Below are 23,273 nucleotides of genomic sequence, written 5' to 3' on the forward strand. Positions count from 1 at the left end.
GTAGGCAGACACTTTACCATCCAAGCTACCAGGGAAGCCCATGAACAAAATTAGATGATGAATTTATGGAAAACGTTTGCCATTAACCTAATTAGGAAGTCATCGTGTGTTTGTGAATCAGATCTGACCTATTTTTGTGTCAAATGCATGAATATTTTTCATTTTTGTTGGTGAAAAACTTGCTTCTAAATTTTTTATAATAATAATAACATCAGGAAATTCTTGTTTTTTCTAATATTCACAGTGGCTCGTTAAAAGTCTCCAAGGAATTATAATGAAGAAACATTTTTTCTATTTTTTAAAATGATTAATTTATTATTTCCTCTAATTTATTTGCCCATGATTTCATAAGCCCAATTTCTACTGATGACACATACAGTCTATACTTCAAGTAGAAATTTTCCAGTATTAATTATTCCATGTCCTCCTATTCACATTCTTTATATCATTTGTCCTCTGCCTTTTCTATTTCTTATAAATCTTTGGTCAAGATATTGATGAGCTATCACTAAAGCATGATGAATACCACAAGAAAGTGAATGACTTATTGTGTGTGACTAAATATGTGTAAATGAAAATAAAATGTCAAATCACATCATATTTTTATGATATGTATAATATTGAGGAATTGAACAGTTAACATTTATAATCTTCCAGAGAACAAAACAATGAACATTGCATGTAGGCAATATATGACCAAATGTTCTCAACCTACAGCATTTTTAAGTTGATGAAATTACAGACAAAAATAGGAGTCCATTTTGAAAATATTCTGAAGAATACTTATATAGTAGAAAATGGCAGATACATGTCTAGTTAAAGAAGTCTTATGTTGGTGATTGAACTATTTAAGCACTGAGTTATCCTTTTCTAGAGAGACACAAATTGGTAGAATCATTTGTATTTATGTGATGACTTGGGGGTCAGTGAGTGAGAAGGCAATTAATGCTGGCATCCATGACATGAACAATCAAAATGTGTAATAGCAAAGGATTCTCATTGGACAATGTCTCCTGAAGCTCACCAGTGCTTAGAAAAAGTAATTACAACACATACTGACCACCCCAGGGACATGGTTTTTCATATGTTACGTTTAGTCAAATAAGTTATTGTACTGAGATAGAAAAATCCAGTAAAGTGATGTTGCTCTACCTACATAAAGTACAGACAAGAGATCTTCTCCCAAATCCAAGCTACATATATATATATATATATATATATATATATATATATATTAACTTTTTATTTTATATCGGTGGATAGTTGGTTGATTAACAGTATTATAATAGTTTCAGGTGTTCAGCGAAGTGATTCAGTTATACATCCATCTATTTTTCAAATTCTTTTCCCACTTATATTGTTACAAAAATTTGAGTAGAGTTCCCAGTGCTATATAGTAAGTCCTTGATGTTTACCCATTTTAAATACAGTGGTGTGTACATGTCCATCCCAAACCCCCTAACTATTCCTTCCCCACTGGTAACTGTAACTTCACCCTAAGTCTGTGGATCTCCTTCTGTTTCATAAGTTCATTTGTATCATTTCTGTTTAGATTCTGCTTGTAAGCAATATCATACAATATTTGTTTTTCTCTGTCTGACTTACATCACCCAAGTGTGATGATTTCTATACTGTCCATGCTGCTACAAATGGCACCATTTCTTTCTTTTCAGTGACTAAGTGATATTCCATTGTATACATGTATTACATTTTTTTATCCATTCCTCTGTCAGTGGACACTTAAATAGTTTCCAGGTCTTGGCTGTTGTAAACAGTGCTGCAATGAACATCCGGGTGCATGTGTCCTTTCAGACCATGATTTTTATGTCTATGTTCATCAGTGATGTTGGTCTGTAGTTTTCTTTTTGGTGATATCTTTGTTGAGTTTTGGTATCAAGGTGATGGTGGTCTCACAGAATGAACTTGTTTCAAAAGGACAGATGTTAGCTCTTCCCTAAATATATAATAGAATTTGCCTGTGAAATCGTCAGTTACTGGACTTTTGTTTGTTGAGATTTTTTAATCACAGTTTCAATTTCAAAGCTAGTGATTATTCTGTTCATATTTTCTATTTCTTCCAGGTTGTCCATTTTATTAGCGTACAGTTGCTTGTACTAGTCCCTTATGATTCTTTGTATTTCTGTAGTGTCAGTTGTATTTCTGTAGTGTCATTGCCTTCGGAGAAGACAATGGCACCCCACTCCAGTACTCTTGCCTGGCAAATCCCATGGACAGAGGAGCCTGGTAGGCTGCAGTCCATGGGGTCGCAAAGAGTCAGACACTACTGAGCGACTTCCTTTTCACTTTTCACTTTTATGCATTGGAGAAGGAAATGGCAACCCACTCCAGTATTCTTGCCTGGAGAATCCCAGGGACGGGGAGCCTGGTGAGCTGCCGTCTATGGGATCGCACAGAGTCGGACACGACTGAAGCGACTTAGCAGCAGCAACAGCAGCAGCAGCAGCAGCAGTGTCTGTTGTAACTTATTTTTCATTTCTAATTTTATTGAGTCATCTCCTTTATTTTATTAATGAGTCTGGCTAAAAATGTATCAATTTTGTTCATCATTTCAAAGAAACAGCTTTTGGTTTCATTAACCTTTGCTATTATTTTCTTTGTCTCTTTCATTTATTTCTGCTCTTTTGATTGATATCCTTTTACTAACTTTTGCTTTTGTTTTTTCCTCTTTCTCTAGTTTCTTAAGTTGTAAGTTTGGGTTGTTTATTTGCAATTTCTTCTGGTTTCCTGAAGAAAGATTGTATTGCTATAAACTTCCCTCTTAGAACTGCTTGCAATTGCACCCCACTCCACTCTTGCCTGGAGCATCCCAGGGATGGAGGAACCTGGTAGGCTGCAGTCCATGGGGTCGCTAGGAGTCAGACATGACTGAGCGTCTTCACTTTCTCTCTTCACTTTCATGCATTGGAGAAGGAAACGGCAACCCACTCCAGTGTTCTTGCCTGGAGAATCCCAGGGATGGGGGAGCCTGGTGGCTGCCATCTCTGGGGTCACACAGAGTCGGACACGACTGAAGCGACTTAGCAGCAGCAACAGCATAGTTTTTTGATCATTATGCTTTCATTTCCCTTTTGTCTCTAGGCATTTTTTCATTTCCTCTTTGATTTTTTCAGTGATCTGTTGGTTGATTAGCAGAGTATTGTTTAGCCTTTATGTGTTTTTTGCAGTTATTTTTTCTTATAGTTGATTTCTAATTTCATAGTGTTGTGGTCAGAAAAAGATGCTTTACATGATTTTGATTCCCTTAAATTTACCAACCCTCACTTTGTGGCCCAGCACGTAGTCAATCTTAATGTACCATGTGTACTCGAGATGAATGTGTATTCTAATAGTTTTGGATGCAATGCTCTTTTAAATATCAATTAAGTCCATCTTCTTTGATGTATCATTTAAGACCTGTGTTTCCTTATTGATTTTCTGTCTGGATGATCTGTCCATTGATGCAAGTGGAATGTTAAAGTCTCCCACTAATATTATGTTACTGTCAATTTCTCCCATTATGGCTATTAGTATTTGCCTTATATACTGAAGTGCTTCAATGTCAGATGCATATATATTTACAACTGTTATATCTTTATCTTGGGTTGATCTTGTGCTATGATTTTGATTTTTATAAATTTATCAAGGCTCACTTTGTGAAATGTCCTTCTTTGTCTCTTATGACAGTCTTTATGTTAAAGTCTATTTTGTCTGATGTTAGTGTTGTTACTCCATCTGTCTTCTAATTCCATCTCCTCACTTTCAGTCTCTATGTGTTCCTAGGTCTGAAGTGAGTCTCTTATAGACAACATATATTTGGGTCTTATTTTTGTATCCATTCAGCCAGTCTATGTCTGTTGATTGGAGGGTTTAATTCATTTACATTTAAGGTAACTATTGATATATATGTTTCTATTGACTCTTACTTGTTTGGGGTTTATTTTTCTTCCTTTTTTGTTCTCTTCTCTTATGGCTTGATAACCATCTGTAGTGTTGTGTTTGGGTTGCTTTGTGTGTGTGTGGTGTGTGTTATAGTGACACTCCCTTCTGGCCTGCAGAGTTTCTGTTGAGTAATCAGCTGATAACCTTATAAGAGTTCCCTTGTATGCTGTTTGTTATTTTTGCCCTGTTACTTTTAACATTTGTTCTTTCTCTTTAATTTTTGTCAATTTGATTACTCTGAGTTGTGATGTGTTCCTTCTTGGGTTTATCCTGCCAGGAGCTCTCTGCACTTCCTGAACTTGGTTGACTTTTTCCTTTCCCAGGTTAGGGGAGTTTTTAGCTATTATGTCTTCAAATATTTTCTAAGGTCCTTTTTCTCTCTTTTATCCTTTTGGCACCCCTGTAATGTAAAAGCTGGTGCAATTAATATTTTCCTAGAAGTCTCTAAGGTAGTCTTCATTTCTTTTTATTCTTTTTTTTTTTTTTTTAATTTGGTTCTAAGACAGTGATTTCCACCATTCTGTCTACCAGGTCACTTATCCATGCTATCTCAGTTATTCCATTATTGATTACTTCTAATGTATTTTTTTCTTTTCAGTTATTGTATTGCTCATCTCTGTTTGCTTGTTCTTTAGTTTTTCTAGGTCTTTGTTGAACATTTCTTGCATCTTCCTGATACTTGCCTCCATTCTTTTTCTGAAATCCTGGATCATCTTCATTGTCATTATTCTGTTTTCTTATTCTAGAAGGTTGCCTATATCTACCTCCCTTAGCTGTTTTCCTGGGTTTTTATCTTGTTCCCTCATCTAGGATATAATCCTTTGCCATTTAATTTTGTCTAACTTTCTGTGATTGTGGTTTTCTTTCCACAAGCTTCAGGATTGTAGCTCTTCTTGCTTCTGCTATCTACCCTCTGGCTTGTGAGGCTATCTAAGTGACTTGGGCAAAATTCCTGATGAAAGTGATTGATGGTGGGGTGGGGGTAGGGGGTGGGGAGTAGATTTGGGTCTTATCTCCCTGATAGGAATGGCCATACTAAGTAAAACTTTAATCCACTTGCCTGCTGATGATTAGAAGTGTGTTCCTTCCCTGTTGGTTGTTTGGACTGAGGCAACCCAGTACTGGAGGGTATAGGTTGTATAATGCAGCTAATGGCAGCCTTTGGAAGGGCTCACACCAATGAGTACTTCCCAGAATTGCTGCTGCCAGAGTCTTTGCCTCACAGTGAGCCCCAGGCATACCCTCTCCTCTGCAGGATACCCTCATACACCTGAAGATAGGGCTGACCCAGTTACTTTTGGGGTCACTGCTCTTTTCCCCTGGGTCTTGGTATACACAAGACTTGGAGCTTTCAACCTTCACTGCAGTGGGACAACTTCTGTGGTATAACTGCTTTCCAGGTCATGGGTTGCCCATCCAGCAGGAATGGAATTTGATACTATCATGTTTGTGCTCTTCCTACCATCTTATGACCTCTACTTTCTGGGAAGTGTAGGGTATCTTTTTTGGTAGGTTCCAGCATTTATCCATCAACGGTTATTCAATAGTTAGCTTTAATTCTTGTGCTCTCACAAGAAACGGTGAGCACGTGTCCTTCTACTCTGTCATCTTGAGCTAATCTTGGGTATAAAGTGTTACATACAGTAACTCACTTCAATATTAAGCTTGCATGAAAATATCTATCATAACACCAAATAGCAACATCGATACTATAAATGTTACTGTTGTAATGTTTAGTATATAGTGGCATTTGAATATTTACCATTCATTAGTATTAGATGTATTTTGTAAAAATTATTTCTTTATGTTAAATTTAATAGGAAAAGATAGCTAGGGATTGATGCCCAGTCATGACTATTATCTTTTCTTTCTTTGATGGAAAAGAATGAATAGGCTATATAGAAAATATATAAACTAGAAACTACAGAAGAAATTCTATTTTTAATGTCACTTTTGAATTTTTCTGTGATCAATGAGACAAAGAGTAACACATTTTAGGAGACAAGACATATGAACTCTTGATTAAATAAGATATTCAGTGACCACTATGAAGTTATTTTATTAGGTGCTTATAAAAATCATAATGTTTAGACAGGCTTGGGGAGTCATTTCTGTCATTGTTATGTAACACCCCTAAAGATTGTTGGGGAAAGTAAAAATCTTACCAACCAAGACCTCTCTGTCTCAATATAGAAGAGAGAAAACACATGATTTATTATTGAAATGCATGACAGATTATATGTATGCAGGCAGTCATCAGAAAATTGTAAATTCTTGACAGAATTTCACATGAATTTGTAGAATAACATAAACATAATAATAATTAAAACCACTATCTTCTTAAGACACAAATAGATGTATCTTGTGCATCCTCTATACCTCATGAGATATGTCTGCGTTAATTTCCAAATGATGGGCTTACAATTCTAGGGTCAGAAGTTTCTACATCTTTCATGTAAAGTCAAATGTCAAGCCTGTCATTGGGCTTATTATAAATATGTTTCAAGGAGATGGTATAGTCTTTGTACTTACTTCACATGATCATTTTAAAGATTAAATGAATTATCTGTAAAGTACTTTTACAGTGGCAGCACATGATAATTCCTGTGTAAATACTGGATTAAAATCATTATATCCTTGTGGCTTCACAGATATGAATAGTTTATCTTCTGTAAGATCATTATGAACAACAAAATTTTCATTGAAAACCACGTATTTGAGTGCTATGATTATTTAGTGTTCAGAAGTACTAGCAGTCCTACTCTTAGTGGAGTTATATGAGTCTTAGTTTTGAGTCTGACCCAGTGATAGGTTTTTTGTAATGGTTAAATTTTTAAATAATTTTTATCAAATTCTTTAAAAGTTAAAGAATATGTTATGTATATATTTGCTCCAAGAAGTAGTATAAATCTGTGTAATATAAATCAAAATTAAAAACCTCAAGAAAATACAGCATACAACAAGAACTGTAGGAAAATGTGGTGTAATATTTAAGGCAATATACACTACAATTTCAACAGAAATTAGTAAAATGTAAAAAAAATGAAAGGTCTTATTACATAGTGTGTACAAAATATTTTTCCAGAGGTTTCCAGAAAACATAGTTAATTGGGAAATAATTTCACAAACTATTTGACAGCATTACCTATCATACATACTATAAGAAATATGCTTTTTCATATGAAGCAAATTATATTTTCTTGGTTTTGACTATACAGTTAATGGCTTAAAAGACTTTTCATTAAATATTAAAATCATATATTTGAACAATTATTATTAATATTATAACTTGTATTTACTTCAGCTAAGATAAATTTACATGTATCACTTAAGTTCCCAAACATCCTGGATAACCATCACCACTGTGTTACACTCTGTATTATTTTGCTGTATTTTCTGTCAGCATTCTCTGCATTTTTACTTTATGTGATTGTGTTTGTGAGGGTGATGAGAGAAAGTGGGGATAGTAACAGCTAAATTGCCTACTTGCTCCAAAGTGTGTCACATTTAATGAATATAATTGAAAACAGAGTCAAGGATACCTAATCTCACCCCTCAAAGTCATTTTAATTAATGTTCTTTTAGTGTAAAGAGAGCAAAGTGACTTGGTTACTAGAGCACCGTTACTGAAATTCTAATATATGTTAACTTTTGCCAAGCTAGAAAGTCAAACCCCATTTTAATACTGCTGTATTAAATATATTAGATGTAGGTAGTTGACAATGACAACGTGGCATATAACTGACAAGAGGTACATTATAAAGAATGATGTGATTGGAGAATGAATATTTAACTCATGATGTTTTCCTTTTATTTCCAATAATATTAATTCCCAGATTAATCAGTAAAAATATCAATCAATTAATTATGTTTCTAATCATTTTTATTTAATAAATCAATGGTGTTTAAGGAGATATAAAATTAAGTCAAATCACATTGTGTCTGTGTAGAGAGCAGGGGAAAGGCAATGGGACTAATGTCTCTTATAAAATATAGTCTCTCATTAACTTGAGATTCCCTGTGAAACAATGAGATGCCACTACACTCCTATCAGAATGAAGTCCAAAACACAGATAGCACCAACTGCTGGTGGAGGTGTGAAGCAAAAGGAGCTCTCATGCATTGCTGATGAGAATGAAAATGGTATAAGCTACTCTGGAAAAAAAAATGTGGCAATTTTCTTTTCTTTCTTTTTTCTTTTTTTTTCTTTCAAAACAAACTAATCAAAATCTTACATTCAGTTCAGTAATCATGCTCCCTAGGATCTAACTTAAGGATCTGAAAACTTAACTCTACCCAGATACCTAGACAGGGATGTTTCAGTTCAGTTCAGTTCAGTCACTCAGTCCTATCCGACTCTTTGTGACCCCATGAATAGCAGCACGCCAGGCCTCCCTGTCCATCACCAACTCCCGGAGTTCACTCAAACTCATGTCCATCGAGTCAGTGATGCCATCCAGCCATCTCATCCTCTGTCATCCCATTCTCCTCCTGCTCCCAATCCCTCCCAGCATCAGAGTCTTTTCCAATGACTCAATTCTTCACATGAGGTGGCCAAAGTACTGGAGTTTCAGCTTTAGCATCATTCCTTCCAAAGAAATCCCAGGGCTGATCTCCTTCAGAATGGACTGGTTGGATCTCCTTGCAGTCCAAGGGACTCTCAAGAGTCTTCTCCAACACCACGGTTCAAAAGCATCAATTCTTCAGCACTCAGCTTTCTTCACAGTCCAACTCTCACATCCACTCATGACCACTGGAAAAACCATAGTCTTGACTAGACGGACTTTTGTTGGCAAAGTAATATCTCTGCTTTTCAATATGCTATCTAGGTTGGTCATAACTTTCCTTCCAAGGAGTAAGCGTCTTTTAATTTCATGGCTGCAATCACCATCTGCAGTGATTTTGGAGCCCAGAAAAATAAAGTCTGACACTGTTTCCACTGTTACCCATCTATTTGCCATGAAGTGATAGGAACAGATGCCATGATCTTCGTTTTCTGAATGTTGAGCTTTAAGCCAACTTTTTTACTTTCCACTTTCACTTTCATCAAGAGGCTTTTTAGTTCCTCTTCACTTTCTGCCATAAGAGTGGTGTCATCTGCATATCTGAAGTTATTGATATTTCTCCTGGAAATCTTGATTCCAGCTTGTGCTTCTTCCAGCCCAGCGTTTCTCATGAAATACTCTGCATAGAAGTTAAATAAGCAGGGTGACAATATACAGCCTTGACATACTCTTTTTCTTATTTGGAACCAGTCTGTTGTTCCATGTCCAGTTTTAACTGTTGCTTCCTGATCTGCATACAGGTTTCTCAAGAGGCAGGTCAGGTGGTCTGGTATTCCCATCTCTTGAAGTGTTTTCCACAGTTTATTGTGATCCACACAGTCAAAGGCTTTGGCATAGTCAATAAAGCAGAAATAGATGTTTTACTGGAACTCTCTTGCTTTTTTGATGATCCAGCAGATGTTGGCAATTAGATCTCTGGTTCCTCTGCCTTTTCTAAAACCAGCTTGAACATCTGGAAGTTCACGGTTCACATATTGCTGAAGCCTGGCTTGGAGAATTTGGGCATTACTTTACTAGCGTGTGAGATGAGTGCAATTGTGCGGTAGTTTGAGCATTCTTTGGCATTGCCTTTCTTTGGGATTGGAATGAAAACTGACCTATTCCAGTCCTGTGGCCACTGCTGAGTTTTCCAAGTTTGCTGGCATATTGAGTGTAGCACTTTCACAGCATCATCTTCCAGGATTTGAAATATGGAGAAGCTCTATACAGTCAGCAAAAACAAGACCAGGAGCAGACTGTGATTCAGATCATGAACTCCTTATTGCAAAATTCAGACTTAAATTGAAGAAAGTAGGGAAAACCATTAGACCATTCAGGTATGACCTAAATCAAATTCCTTATGATTATACAGTGGAAGTGAGAAATAGATTTAAGGGACTACATCTGATAGATAAGAGTGCCTGATGAACTATGAATGGAGGTTCATGACACTGTACAGGAACAGGGATCAAGATCATCCCCGTAGAAAAGAAATGCAAAAAAGCAAAATGGCTGTCTGGGGAGGGCTTACAAATAGCTGTGAAAAGAAGAGAAGCGAAATGCAAAGGAGAAAAGGAAAGATATAAGCATCTTAATTCAGAGTTCCAAAGAATAGCAAGAAGAGATAAGAAAGCCTTCCTCAGCCATCAATGCAAAGAAATAGAGGAAAACAACAGAATGGAAAAGAATAGAGACAGGGATGTTTACAACAGTTTTATTCAAAATTACCAAAACTTGAAAGTAACAAGATGTCCTTCAGTAGGTAAAGGAATAAATATAGTGTGGTACCTCCAGACAGTGTATTCAGCAATTAAAAAAAAAAAAAAAAAGAGCTAACAAGTCATGACAGAGGAACCTTAAATATATTTGCTTCTCAGAAGCCAGTCTGAGAAGGCTACATATTGAATTGGGCCAGGGTTAGGGTTATGTATGATTCCAACTATATGACAGTCTGAAAAAGGCAGAACTTTTGAAACAGTTAAAAAGGTCAGTGTTTGTCAGAGGTTAAGGAAGATGGAGAGATGGACAGGCAGAGCACAGGTGCTCTTTAAGGCGGTGAAACTATTCTGTTTGATGTATATGCACACATGTCATTATACATTTGTCAAAACCCATGGAATATACAACACCAAGTACCCTATGTACTTAATGAACTCTAAGATAAACTATAGACTTTTTGGGGTTAAAGATACATCACTGTATTGTCATCATTTCCCCCCTGCTGTGGGACCGTTGATAGTGACAGTCTGCACATGTGGAAGACCAGAGGGTATACGGAAAAATCTGTACTCTCTGCTCAACTTTTCCTTGAATATAAAACTGCTCTGAAAAAGAAAGTAGATTTTTTTTAAAAAAATTCCTTCTCTATGAGAAAATCACGACCCTTTAAAGGTACAAAGTTGTGAAGTGGTATATATATGTATATTTGCATTAGTAAATTTCCAGATTTAGATTAGCATTTGAAGCATAGTAGTTTTATATTAATCTTATGTGTAACTATAAACATTTTAGATAAGAACATTGCAGTAAAGTTTATGTGATACAAAACAATTTACACCCTTATTTTTCCACATTTTATAGAAGCTCCATTTAGGTTAAAGGTTGTTTTTTGGTTTTGTTTTGTTTTTTTATTTCGTTCAGATTACTTTTAACCAAGATAATTTTAATTCCATCAAACACACAGTTAACAATTTACAATTCATATAATAGTTTTCCATGTTGAATTTGATTCACAGATTTATATTAAATGACCATACTAAAGTTTTGATACTTTCCTTATGTCATAAATGCAAAGTACTTTTCTGAGAAATATTTTATAAAAATTTAAATATGTTTACATATTAAAAAGCTTTAAAAGTTTCTATTAGCAATTATTTAATAGATTGAGAAAAATACAATTTCAGTATGCAATCTAATACGTGAGTAGAATTGATACTATAATAAAATATTTAATATCTTCTTATTTAACTTCTAAGATTTCAGCTTTTATTAGAATTAAATTAATCAAGTTCAAACTAGAAATGCTAAAAAGAGGCAAGAAATATTATTATATACTTAGATTTCAATATTTTTATGTTGAAAGTAATTAGTATGTTTTTCTGATAGATGGTAAGGAAGGATAAAGGGTAACTTCAAAGAGTTAAGAACAAATTACAACTTTTGAAAAACTAGCATTAAGCATAATTGGTAGAATCTATAATTTTGAGCAGTTATCATGTACTCAAAACTGATGGCTGTACTATCAGATATATAATATATAACTATCCTTGGTTCCATAGGGACATGGAGAAGCACTGCCAATACCCAGGTGAACCCATTTGAAAGTGAAAGAGTCAGAGAGAGAAAGACAAATATCATGTAATATAGCTTATATATAGAATCTAAAATAAATGGCATAAATGAACCTATTTATAAAGCATAGAGTCACAGATGTAGGAAAAAAAAAAAACTTATGGTTACCAAGGGGAAAGTGGGGGGGGGGGCGGAGGATAAATTGTGAGATTGGGATTGACATATACACACTACTATTTATATAATAGATAACCAATTAGGACCTATTTACAGTATAGGAAACTCTATTCAATACTCAGTAATGACTTACATGGGAAAATAATATAAAAAAAGAGGGGATATATGTATACATAAAATTGATTTGCTTTGCTTTACAGCAGATGCTATTAATAACACGACATTGTAAATCAACTACACTCCAATAAAACTTAACTTACAAAACATCAAAGCATGTGAGAAGTTGTGAACATAATGATAATATAGGATTAATATGCATGTTTGGGGCACGTGGTGTTATCAATCATGTTTTTGTTCACAAAATAATTTAGTTGGAGTAAAATTATGAATCTATTGTTTAAATGAGAAAAAAGGGGGGGGGAAAGTCAGAGATTCCACCTCCTTCTTTGCCCCACAGGGCAAAGAATGACTGCCCTAGAATGACTCAGTCCTGAGTCAGCACAGCCCTGGCATCACTGCGTTCACTGGAAGGAAGGTGGTGTTTAGGCACCACCAGCTGGGGACCTCATTCATCTTGTCCTTAGTGTCTAGAACAGGGACAGCAGAGGAGAGCTCTTACTGGTCTCTGGCAGCAGAAAGTAACTCCAGAAGAGCATTTCTTTTCCTTCACTATACCAACAAAACACCACTGGCTGATTAAGTATTGAGGAAGGACTCACCAAAACAAACAAATCAACGAGCTAGCTTTCTTCCTGAAGTTATTCTTGAATGAGGCCATGATATACTAATATACATTGATGTTTGTTTCTAAATAACTTGTGTTTCATTACTAATGCTACTTCTTTTTTTCCCATTGATACTCATTAAAAAAGTGATGAAGATTTAATACCAAAAGTCCCTGATACTGGGAAAGATTCAGGGCAGAAGGAAAAGAGGGTGTTAGAGGATGACATGGGTGGATAGCATTGCCAATGCAATGAACATGAAATTGGCAAACTTTGGAGATAGTGAGAAACTGGGAGGTCTGGCTTCCTGCAGTCCATGAGGTCGTAAAGAGTTGGACACGACTGGGTGACTAAAAACAAACATTTAATATTTTCAAATCATTATTTTGCTTTTACTCATTTTAGCCAATTATAATAGGAAGTTTTCACTTATTCATTAAAATGTTCCTTTAAAGTTACAAGCTATCTCCAAGTTAAGTAATCTAATGGGAATGTTTTCTTTCTTTCTTTCTTTTTTTTAAACTCTGAAACATTTAGCATTTCATCACATCCTCTTTCTTGAAAAGTTCTTTTCCCTTTTTCTTCTTCTTCAGTATTTTCCTATAGTTTTCCTGCTATTTCTATGGTACTCCTTTTTTTTTCTCTCTCTCCCTTTGAAAGTTCTTTTTTTCTCTACCTATAATTTCAGCAGTAATTTTGCCTGGTTTATTTTATATTTGCCATTCATTTTTCAAATAATCCTTTGACAAATTTGCTGAAACCATGTATAAGTTCATTTTAAAACTCAGTTCTGAAGGTGAAAAAAGTAGAGAATAAAGGCTAGAAAAGATATTAGGTATTGCCTGGGTGTAAAAGTCACTGAGCTCCTCTCTAGCTTTGTAACTTTGAACAAGTTACTTAATCATTCTGTGTTTTAATTTTTCTTCATCTGTAAAATCATGGTAATTATAAGGTCCTTCATGTTGGATTGTTATGAGAGTTAAATGATTACATATATATAAAGTTCCTGGCACATAGAAAATCTGCATTACAAGTAATCTATTATTCATAATAGATGTTTCTATTACTAACAAAGACCTGTGATAGAGGTTACTTAAAATATCTAAATTCTACACAATTTACTGTAATTTATGGTTGTTCATTGTACATGCAGGAGATGCGGGTTTGATACCTAGTTTGGGAAGATCCCCTAGAGAAGGGAATCGCAACCCACTCCAGTATTTTTGCCTGGAGAATCCTATGGATGAGGAGCCCAGTGGGCTACAGTCCATGGGGTCACAAGGAGTTGGACATGACTGAGCGACTAACACTTTTATTTTCCATTGTACATTTCAGTGGAATATGAATGCCTTAATTGTAATGCTTTTATTTTTGTTAGCTTTGAATCGTCAGCAAACAATCCCTGGTTTTAACTAGGGTATTTACAATTTGGGAAATGAAAGTATTCATGAAGAACATGATGATTGTATTCCTTGATTTGGTCAAAATTAGAATGTAACAACCCCAAATTGTATCTCCTCAATAGCAACTAAACAACAACAACAAAACCCCAAATTTCAAATATTAACTAAAAAGTGTTCAGCATTTAAATTCTATTTCCCATGTTCTCATCTGCTTATAACAATGGACCCAGGGGAGCTCCCCCAAACTCCATCCCTCTTCCCATCAGTCAAATGAAATGATAGGAAAGCCCACGGTCAAATACAGAAATCCAGGGAGGGCTTTGGAATGGTTTATTCTCCTTTTCCCTTCTTTGATCAGTTTCTCTCTCTTCCTGATACACACAGGCACATATATTTGAAGGCCCCTCTTAGGCAGCTTTCACAGACACCAAAATTGCTACCTGTCCTTCTGTACTTGATTACTTTTATCTCTTGTCAGTGATTTCTGTGTTTTTATGAAAACTATTATAATTATTATTCTTTACTGAGACTAGAATGATGCAAAATTGACTTAATCTGTGGCACAGAGTTTATATCTTGCTGTAGAAAAGAAGTTATTGACAGGGTTGTTAAACACTAAATTTGCTGAACAACAGAAGTCATTTCAAAGTCTTTGAAAGATAAGATCTCATCTCTCTAAAAGATTGTTTTCCATCTTGTCTGGGAAGAGAATGAGAATTCAAATATTATTTTTCAATCCCCTGCTTCTCAGATATATATTTTTAAATCTTTAGAAATCTTTAAAATTGTAGATTCTGCCACAGCCTAATTGTCAAAATGAAGCACAATTATAAAGTTAGGTTTTTTTTCTTTAAAGATATATTGTAAAAGTTCTTAGCTAATATAATAATACCTGGTTTTTCATTTATAAATTACATTATATACTGCATTTTCTAGACTGTATTTATAGACTGTATGTTAACATTTTATATCACATTTATTATCAATATACATTCATTTCAATGTGTTATTTATGAAGACATAAGCACGCATATTTTTGTAAGAAAAATTCTTGTGAAATAATTATGTCAAGAGAGTAGAGTGTGTGCGTGAGTGCTGTCACTGCAGTCATGTTCAACTCTTTGCAACCCTATGGACCATGGCCTGCCAGGCTCTTCCAACCATGCGATCTTCCTGCTGAAGGGATCAAACTTGTGTCTCTTATGTCTCCAGCATTGGTAGGCAGGTTCTTCACCACTAACATCACCTGGGAAGCCAAGATAGAGTAATTGAAGTTATTTTTGAAGATATACGCCAACAACTGCTTTCATTGAATGTGAAGTCCCCAGTATTTGGGCTATTTTATGGAAGATATTGAATTCTGTAATGCATTATCACTTCAATAAGCTCATACTTTAGTTGTGGAAATGATATTTGCAAGGTTAAAACTTCAAGATAAAAAATGCAAACATAGATCATATTATTCACCAAGTGCTCTTAAAGGAGAGATAGATAAATATCAGAAAAATAGACTTTCCGAAGAAAGCAAATATGAGTTTAGCATGATTAAAAATTTAAAAAAATTGTAAGTACATACACACAAAATTCTTCAAAACAAATCTAAATGTAAAAGAAGATGTACTTCCAATTAGAAACTTGCTATACTAGTTTGGAACTAGACATACATGAGTTTAAGTTCAAAATTCAACACAATCTAAGCTTACGCTTGGGTAAGTCATTTCCTCTCCCTAAACTTCATGTTCAAAATCTCTGAAATTATCACTATAATCATGTATAATGAGGAGTTAAACTAAGATGATATATTTAAGCCTTGGAGCCAATTGAAGTTATCTTTTTTCTGTGTCCATTGTAGAACCGATGACTTTGGCATTGAGAAAACACATAGTACATATTGTGTTTTAGATTTGATAACAATTAAAATTTTTATCCTCTCATGTTAATGGCCCATTCTTTTCTCCTTGTGTAGTATGCAAAGTAGAAGCATAAATATATACAAAATATGTTATCTGCTAGGTATCAACTTTGAGCATTAATAAGATAAATGATTCCCTTTTAGTAATATTGCTTTGAAAATAACTTAGTTCTTTTGTTACAGGAGATAACTGCAAGGCCATTGAATACAGCAAGATGAAAAGTATGCTTTTAGATTTACAAAATCAAAAATACATTACACGAGACAATGAAAACCCTAATGGTGATGACGTATTTCGGAAGAAGTTGCTGGTGGATCAAATGTTTAAATATTTTGATGCCGACAGTAATGGACTTGTAGATATTAATGAACTAATCCAGGTATGATTAATGATTAACAAGCTTATTCAAGTATATTTATTCAATATATTTACATTTGTGTGAGTTTTTACTATATTGATAAAACTATATTTAATTCACATTGTTTGACTGTAGGCATAAAATGTTTTAAGAGAAATATTTGACTGCTTATCAGCAGTATGAATTTCTAGTAACAAATGTAATTTGTTAATTTCAAGTAACATCATACAAGATCCTTATATGATGTTACACAATTTAAAAGAGGCATCTACTTTTGACAGGTTTCTATACCTTAAATGCCAAAAGGAACTGCCAGTTCTCTATCTTATAGAATTTATAAAATAATACCAGACATGTTCTGGAGCTTTTGTAATTTTCTTAATTTTCTTATGGAAACTTGCTTATCTAGTATTCAAGGACATTATTGAAAATCAATTGAATACATCTATAACATAATGTAAATAAGTGATTTAAGAAAGTACTAAATTATTGATCTATTTAGTACTTTTTCAATAATCAAAGATCAACTATATTAAATCTAGTTTTAATATTATGTCTATATTATTAAACTTCATGTCTTTGAAAATTGTCTCCAAAAAGATACATACATAAAATGTTAAGTGAATATTTTAATACACAAAATTTTTTATGTGATCAATTATATGTGTGAAAAAATGGAAATATTTTTATGTGTGTGTTACTGAGACTGATAAACTACTCTGAAAGAAAGTGAAATACCCACATTTAAGAACCTAAACTGGTTGTTGATAGTGGTCGAAATGTAAAATAAGGAACATAAGATTTTGCTGTAAATATACATACAGGTTTTTAAGGAGAAAGGGAGAGAAGCCAATCCAGGATGACTAGGAAATTGGTACTAGCTCTGAGGAATACTGCTGACTGCCTGATAATTCCTACATTTGATCTTAGGTAGATTTTGCTTCTGTGCTTAACAGTGAAAATAATTGAAAAAAATTCAATTGTCTATTTCCACAACATCATGCCATTCATATTTCATAGTTAATTTAATGGCTTATTTTTAAAAAATCAACAATGTGGAATATCAGTTTTACTTTGCAAGCATTCAAGCTTTGGGATAGTGTAACTTAGAGGTGTCATTATCAAAGTGACCTTCTGAGCCAATTGACTTGTCTATTTAAGTTAGTTAAAATATCATTTTCATTATCTTCTTTAATCCAACTTATATTTATAGAACAGTTATAAGTCCTAGGCACTGGAATTCAATGAATGAAACTCTGAAATTTTAGCGTAAAGTTAGTAAACTTTTAATTCAGATATCTATGTTGGTATATAACTCATAATTAATTTTTCATGAATGAAATTCTTTACAATTTTAAATTTCTGGTAATAATCAGAGATGACTAGGCAATTCAATTAAATGAACTATAACTAAAGCATGTCACCTTGATATTTGTGTGCCTGACATATTCAAATATAGTGTTTTTGATTTTGAGCCTTACTTTTTTATTTTTAATATTTTTACTCTCTATTAACATGTATGCACTACTGTAACCACTGGTTGGATATGACACATAATTTGACCAAATCTAGCTATTACAAGATCCACATCTGAGTCCAAGTGGAAAAACTGATCATCACTGGAAAATAGTATTGAAAGTACTCACTTGTAGTTGTTTTAAGTTTCTACTACATCCAAGTTTATATTAATTTCCTAGAGTAGCAGTAACAAAGTTCAGCAAACTTTGTGGCTCAGACAACCTCTCTCGCAGTTCTGGAGGCTCAGTATCTGAGACTGAGGTATTGGCAAGGCCAACCCCCTTAGAAGCTTCTTGGAGGAGTCTTTTCTTCCCTTCTTCGGCTTCAGGTAGCACCAGGTATTCCTTGGCTTGTAGTGTATCACTCAAGTCTCTGCCTCTAGAGTCACATAGCTACTCTCTGTGTACTGTCTTCACATCATCTTGTCTCTTCTTCAAAGGATACCAGTCATGTTGGGTCAAGGGTCCTCCCTGCTCCAGCAGGACTTCATCTAACATCATCTAAATACATGGAAATTACTCTATTTCCAAAAAAAAAGGTTTACATTCTGATGTCCTCAGGTTAAGGCTTTAACACATCTTTGGGGAGGGCATATATCAATCCATAATAAAGTCATCTGGTACAGAGTTTAGTTTTTTGTTATTGTTATTATTTGATTCAGACTTAATTTACATCTGAAAAGTGCCCTCCAAATTCATCTGAAACTTACCATGCAGAAATGATCGTTAGAATCCCACTTATACATTAGTCAAACATGAGGTACACACAAAGAAGGATCTGGGAAGGTAATATTTACTGACTCCTCTGCACACATCCCACATATGTCAGTCCTTCCTTCAGCTTTATAGAGTAGAAATGGTATCATCTCATTCATCAGCAACTAACAGCCACTGTGAAAAGGATATAACACATTTCTAGCTAGTAACAACACAAATACTGTTTTTGACTTGTCTCCTTAGGTTACAGGTGCTTTAGAAAAACTTGTATTCCAAGTATTATACTATGAAAGTCAATGATATACATGACTTTAAAAATCAACTTGGAAACATGGAACATCATCATTTAATAGCAAGTTTCAAAAAGATTTAAATTAAAGCAGTAAAAAGGGAAAGGATCTTAATGGTTCTGTTAATAATTTACAAACTATGTTTAATAGAAATATAATTTATAACTCTAAGACACTGCAAGTAAAAATTAAATAACATGATTTGACTTTGAGGTTTTATAATTGCAGCATTAATGCTTGCTGCACATGTTCTGTTCTTACTCCAAATAATGAATATATATATATATATTCCAAAGCTTCTCTTGGTTTTCCCTGGTGGCTCAGATGATAAAGAATCTGTCTGCAATGCAGGAGGCCCAGGTTCAATCCTTGAGTCGGGAAGATCTCCTGGAGAAGAAAATGGCAACCCACTCCAGTATTGTTGACTGGGAAATCCCCATGGTCAGAGGCACCTGGCAGGCTATTGTCCCATGGGGTCTCAAAGAGTCAGACATGACTGAGTGACTTCTACCACCACAAAGCTTCTCTTGCAGGAAATTAGAAATGAAAGTACTTTCCATTTGAGAGGAGATAATAAAAAACATTAGCTGAAGGGGGTAAGACCCATAAAATCACAGCAACTTGTAATAATAAGAAAATACTTGCTAGTGTCAGATGACAAGGTATAGACCTAGATCTCATTTGATCCAACCCTTCACCACTCTAGCTTGACATGAATACCTGTTACCACATACTTAGTATCTGAGTCTGGTTTTTGTATATTGAAAATATCCAACTATAAATTTAAATTTATCAAAATTGAAACGATACTTTCAAAAGAATCATGTTTTATGAAGTTGATAAAAATTGATGCGAGAACATGGATAGATTTGTCCTTAACAATTGAAGGTCTGGAAGAGTTAAAACAGGTAATAACAGAAGTCAGTAAATGTTATGATGGGATATGCATTTAAAAGATCATAGGAAGATATTTTAAGTAGCAAGGAGTGCATGGCCTGTACTGATGAAGTCCTAGGATTTCTTTTAAAAAGTATCATTTTTATGATCATAGTGTAGTGATTAAGAACTTTAATTATAGAATTTGGGATGAAATTTCATCTCCTCTACTTGACACCGTGCAGGTTTTGGGAAGTGATTTAAGCTCTCTGTGTCCCAATTGCCTTGTCTACATATTGGGAAAGATAATAAGCCACAATATGTAAATTGGATGTGATATTAATATTATTTTGGAAATGTAGCCTTCTAAGAAACATAACTCACACAATATAAACAACATGATAAAATTATTAGTTATAATTATATTTCAAATCCAACTTTCCTGTGGATGTGGTGGATGATAATGGAAATAAAGAGGGCACACATGCTTGTGTTAGTGGATGAACCGTTGATCAATATTTCTATCCAGGTCATCCTGTGCATTTTTAATGTTTACAATTGCTTGATAGGTGAGAACAAATCAGCCATCATAACCCAGAAATCTATATCCACATTATTAAGTATACAAACATTTTAATGCCAACTTTTACAATGAAAAATGTTTCTTGAAAGAGAATGAAAATAATTTGGTTATTCCAAGAAATTGGGAAAAAATGAATTGCAGTATTTTTTAAATAAATTTCATTTATCTTATTTTATATATTTTATTCTGCTCATCTCATTTGAGGTACTCACATACTTGTCTCATGTAGCTAGCATGAATGTTGTTAAATCCTGTGGGCTAGTCTAGAGACAAGTACATGTCATCATTCTGCAACCACTGTGATATTGAGCATTTTCCCCAGAGTATATAGTGTCCCATCTTTACAGATATAATGTTAAATTGACCTAAACTTAAAATAAATATCAAATATATATTTCAAGATGCTGGTACATGTTATAGCAAAATATCTCTATTTGTCAAACTACAAAATATATATTTTATGCAATTTTTTCTTGCCCATAATAGCAAGTTATAAGAAATAATTGACAGCAGCATTTTCAGTAAGGCACCCATAGCTATGTTATTAAATAAATAATATGCTTTACTTGACTATATTGTGCAATTTAAATATTTTAAAAATATGTAGATCCTCAGTTAGTATAGTAACTAATCATAATAGTAGTAGCAATTGTAATAATACTATTAATACTATTACATTACTACAATCTAGATGTCTGTCAGCTCCTTTGCACTTCTCTTTGAGCTAAACACACACACACACAATCCATTTGCAAAAAACAATGTATGTTTGTTGAATGACTGAAGATGTGTAAGCGTGGTAGAAGATGAGATTATTCCACATATTACAAAAATTGCATATTGAGATCCAGTTTAGAAGAAGCACTTTGTACACTTTTCCTTTCCTTGTGCTCTATCCAGAGCATGCCTTATATTCCCTACACCACAGATGCAGGACCCAAGTCTGTTTCTCGGTTTCAATTATTTAACTTTCCCTGAGGCTTCAAATTTCTTATCATGTCAAACAATATGGTGGTTTTATTTAGATTATCCCCCTAAATGTGTATAACCAAAGACATCACAATCAGTAGTTGCCAACATCTATTTGCCTCTTTAAGGAAAAAAAAAAAAAACAACAAAATAAAAGCTAATGGCAAGTTATAGAATATAACAATGCCAACATCAAAAACCAATATCTAGCACATTCTTTCCTCTGGGGAAATAAATTTCAGTCCCTGAGCCTAGCTGCATGAAATTCCTATGCTCAGTCTTCTGCCTTGTTTTGATATACCCCTCAGAGAGAGGTGAACTCTCATCTCTCTTTCTTTCCTCTAGTGTGTATCAGATCTACTTATACCCCATGACGAGGACTTTTGTCTCCCCAAAGTATGTGGGGTTGGATGATAGGGGAGATTGGGGTTTTGATCAAATTTGCTTTTTTAGAGAAATAGAACAGAGTATCACTGTCTTCTCTCCCATATATGTGCTGTAATTACTGTATGACAAAGGTAATATGTCAATCACATTTGAAGTGTTTTTTTTGAGAACTTTTGCTTTAAAAGTATCATCTCCCTTTATTAACAACAGGTAAATGGGCATTTGGGGATTCTCCAGTGGCTCAGTGGTAAAGAATCTGCCTGCCAATGGAGGGGACATGGGTTTGACTCCGGGGTTGGGAAGATCACTTGGAGAATGTAATGGCAACCCACTCCAGTATTCTTGGCTGTGAAATTTCATGGACAGAGAAATCTGGTGGGCTATAATCCTTGAGGTCACAAAAGAGCTGGACATGATTTAGTGATTAAAAACAAATGAGCACTTTTAGTTTATTTTGTTCTGAGTTGCCCTAATATCTTTCTTGAATCTGTGCTAAATTGCCTGGATCCTATTCAGAATGAGGCTGTAGAACTGAATGGTCTTGACCAGTAGCCAGTTTAATGTTCAGTTCAGTTCAGTTGCTCAGTAATGTCTGACTCTTTGCGACCCCATGGACTGCAGCATGCCAGGCCTCCCTGTCCCACAAACTCCTGGAGCTTACTCAAACTTATGTCCATTCAGTCCATGATGTCATCCAACCATCTCATCCTCTGTCGTCCCCTTTTCCTCCCACCTTCAGTCATGCCCAGAATCAGGGTCCTTTCCAATGAATCAGTTCTTTACATCAGGTAGCCAAAGTATTGAAATTTCACCTTCAGCATCAGTCCTTCCAATGAATATTCTGGGCTGATTTCCTTTAGGATGGACTGGTTGGATCTCCTTGCAGTCCAAGGGACTCTCAAGAGTCTTCTCCAACACCACAGTTCAAAAGCATCAATTCTTCAGTGCTCAGCTTTCTTTATATTCCAACTTTCACATCCATACATGACTAGTGGAAAAACCATAGCCTTGACTAGACGGACCTTTGTTGGCAAAGTAATGGCTCTGCTTTTTAGTAAGCTGTCTAGGTTGAAGAAGGCAATGGCACCCCACTCCAGTACTCTTGCCTGGCAAATCCCATGGACAGAGGAGCCTGGTAGGCTGTAGTCCATGTGGTCGCAATGAGTCAGAGACAACTGAGCAACTTCCCTTTCACTTTCCACTTTCATGCATTGGAAAAGGAAATGGCAACCCACTCCAGTGTTCTTGCCTGGAGAATCCCAGGGATGGCGGAGCCTGGTGGGCTGCTGACTATGGGGTTGCACAGAGTTGGACACGACTGAAGTGACTTAGCAGCAGCAGCAGCAGGTTGATCATAACTTTTCTTTCAAGGAGCAAGCGTCTTTTAATTTCATGGCTGCAGTCACCATCTACAGTGATTTTGGAGCCCCTCCCCCCCCAAAAAAAAGTCTGTCACCGTTTCCATTATTTCTTCATTTATTTGCCATGAAGTGATGGAACCAGATACCATGATCTTAATTTTCTGAATGTTGAGTTTTAAGGCAACTTTCACTCTACTCTTTCACTTTAGTTCTGTGTACTAAA

General features: G+C 34.8%; 1 protein-coding gene across 1 annotated transcript in view; it reads left to right on the plus strand.

Annotated features, from left to right (window-relative positions):
* Positions 1–23,273, plus strand: part of FSTL5 (follistatin like 5) — a 928,941-nt gene that overhangs the window by 451,892 nt on the left and 453,776 nt on the right. Inside the window, exon 5 of the mRNA XM_061384275.1 lies at positions 16,175–16,371. Within this exon, the coding sequence (XP_061240259.1) occupies positions 16,175–16,371 (197 nt within the window). The remainder of the gene's footprint in view (positions 1–16,174; positions 16,372–23,273) is intronic.

This window comes from Bos javanicus, chromosome 17 (assembly GCF_032452875.1).
Source record: "Bos javanicus breed banteng chromosome 17, ARS-OSU_banteng_1.0, whole genome shotgun sequence".
Lineage (NCBI taxonomy): Eukaryota > Metazoa > Chordata > Mammalia > Artiodactyla > Bovidae > Bos > Bos javanicus.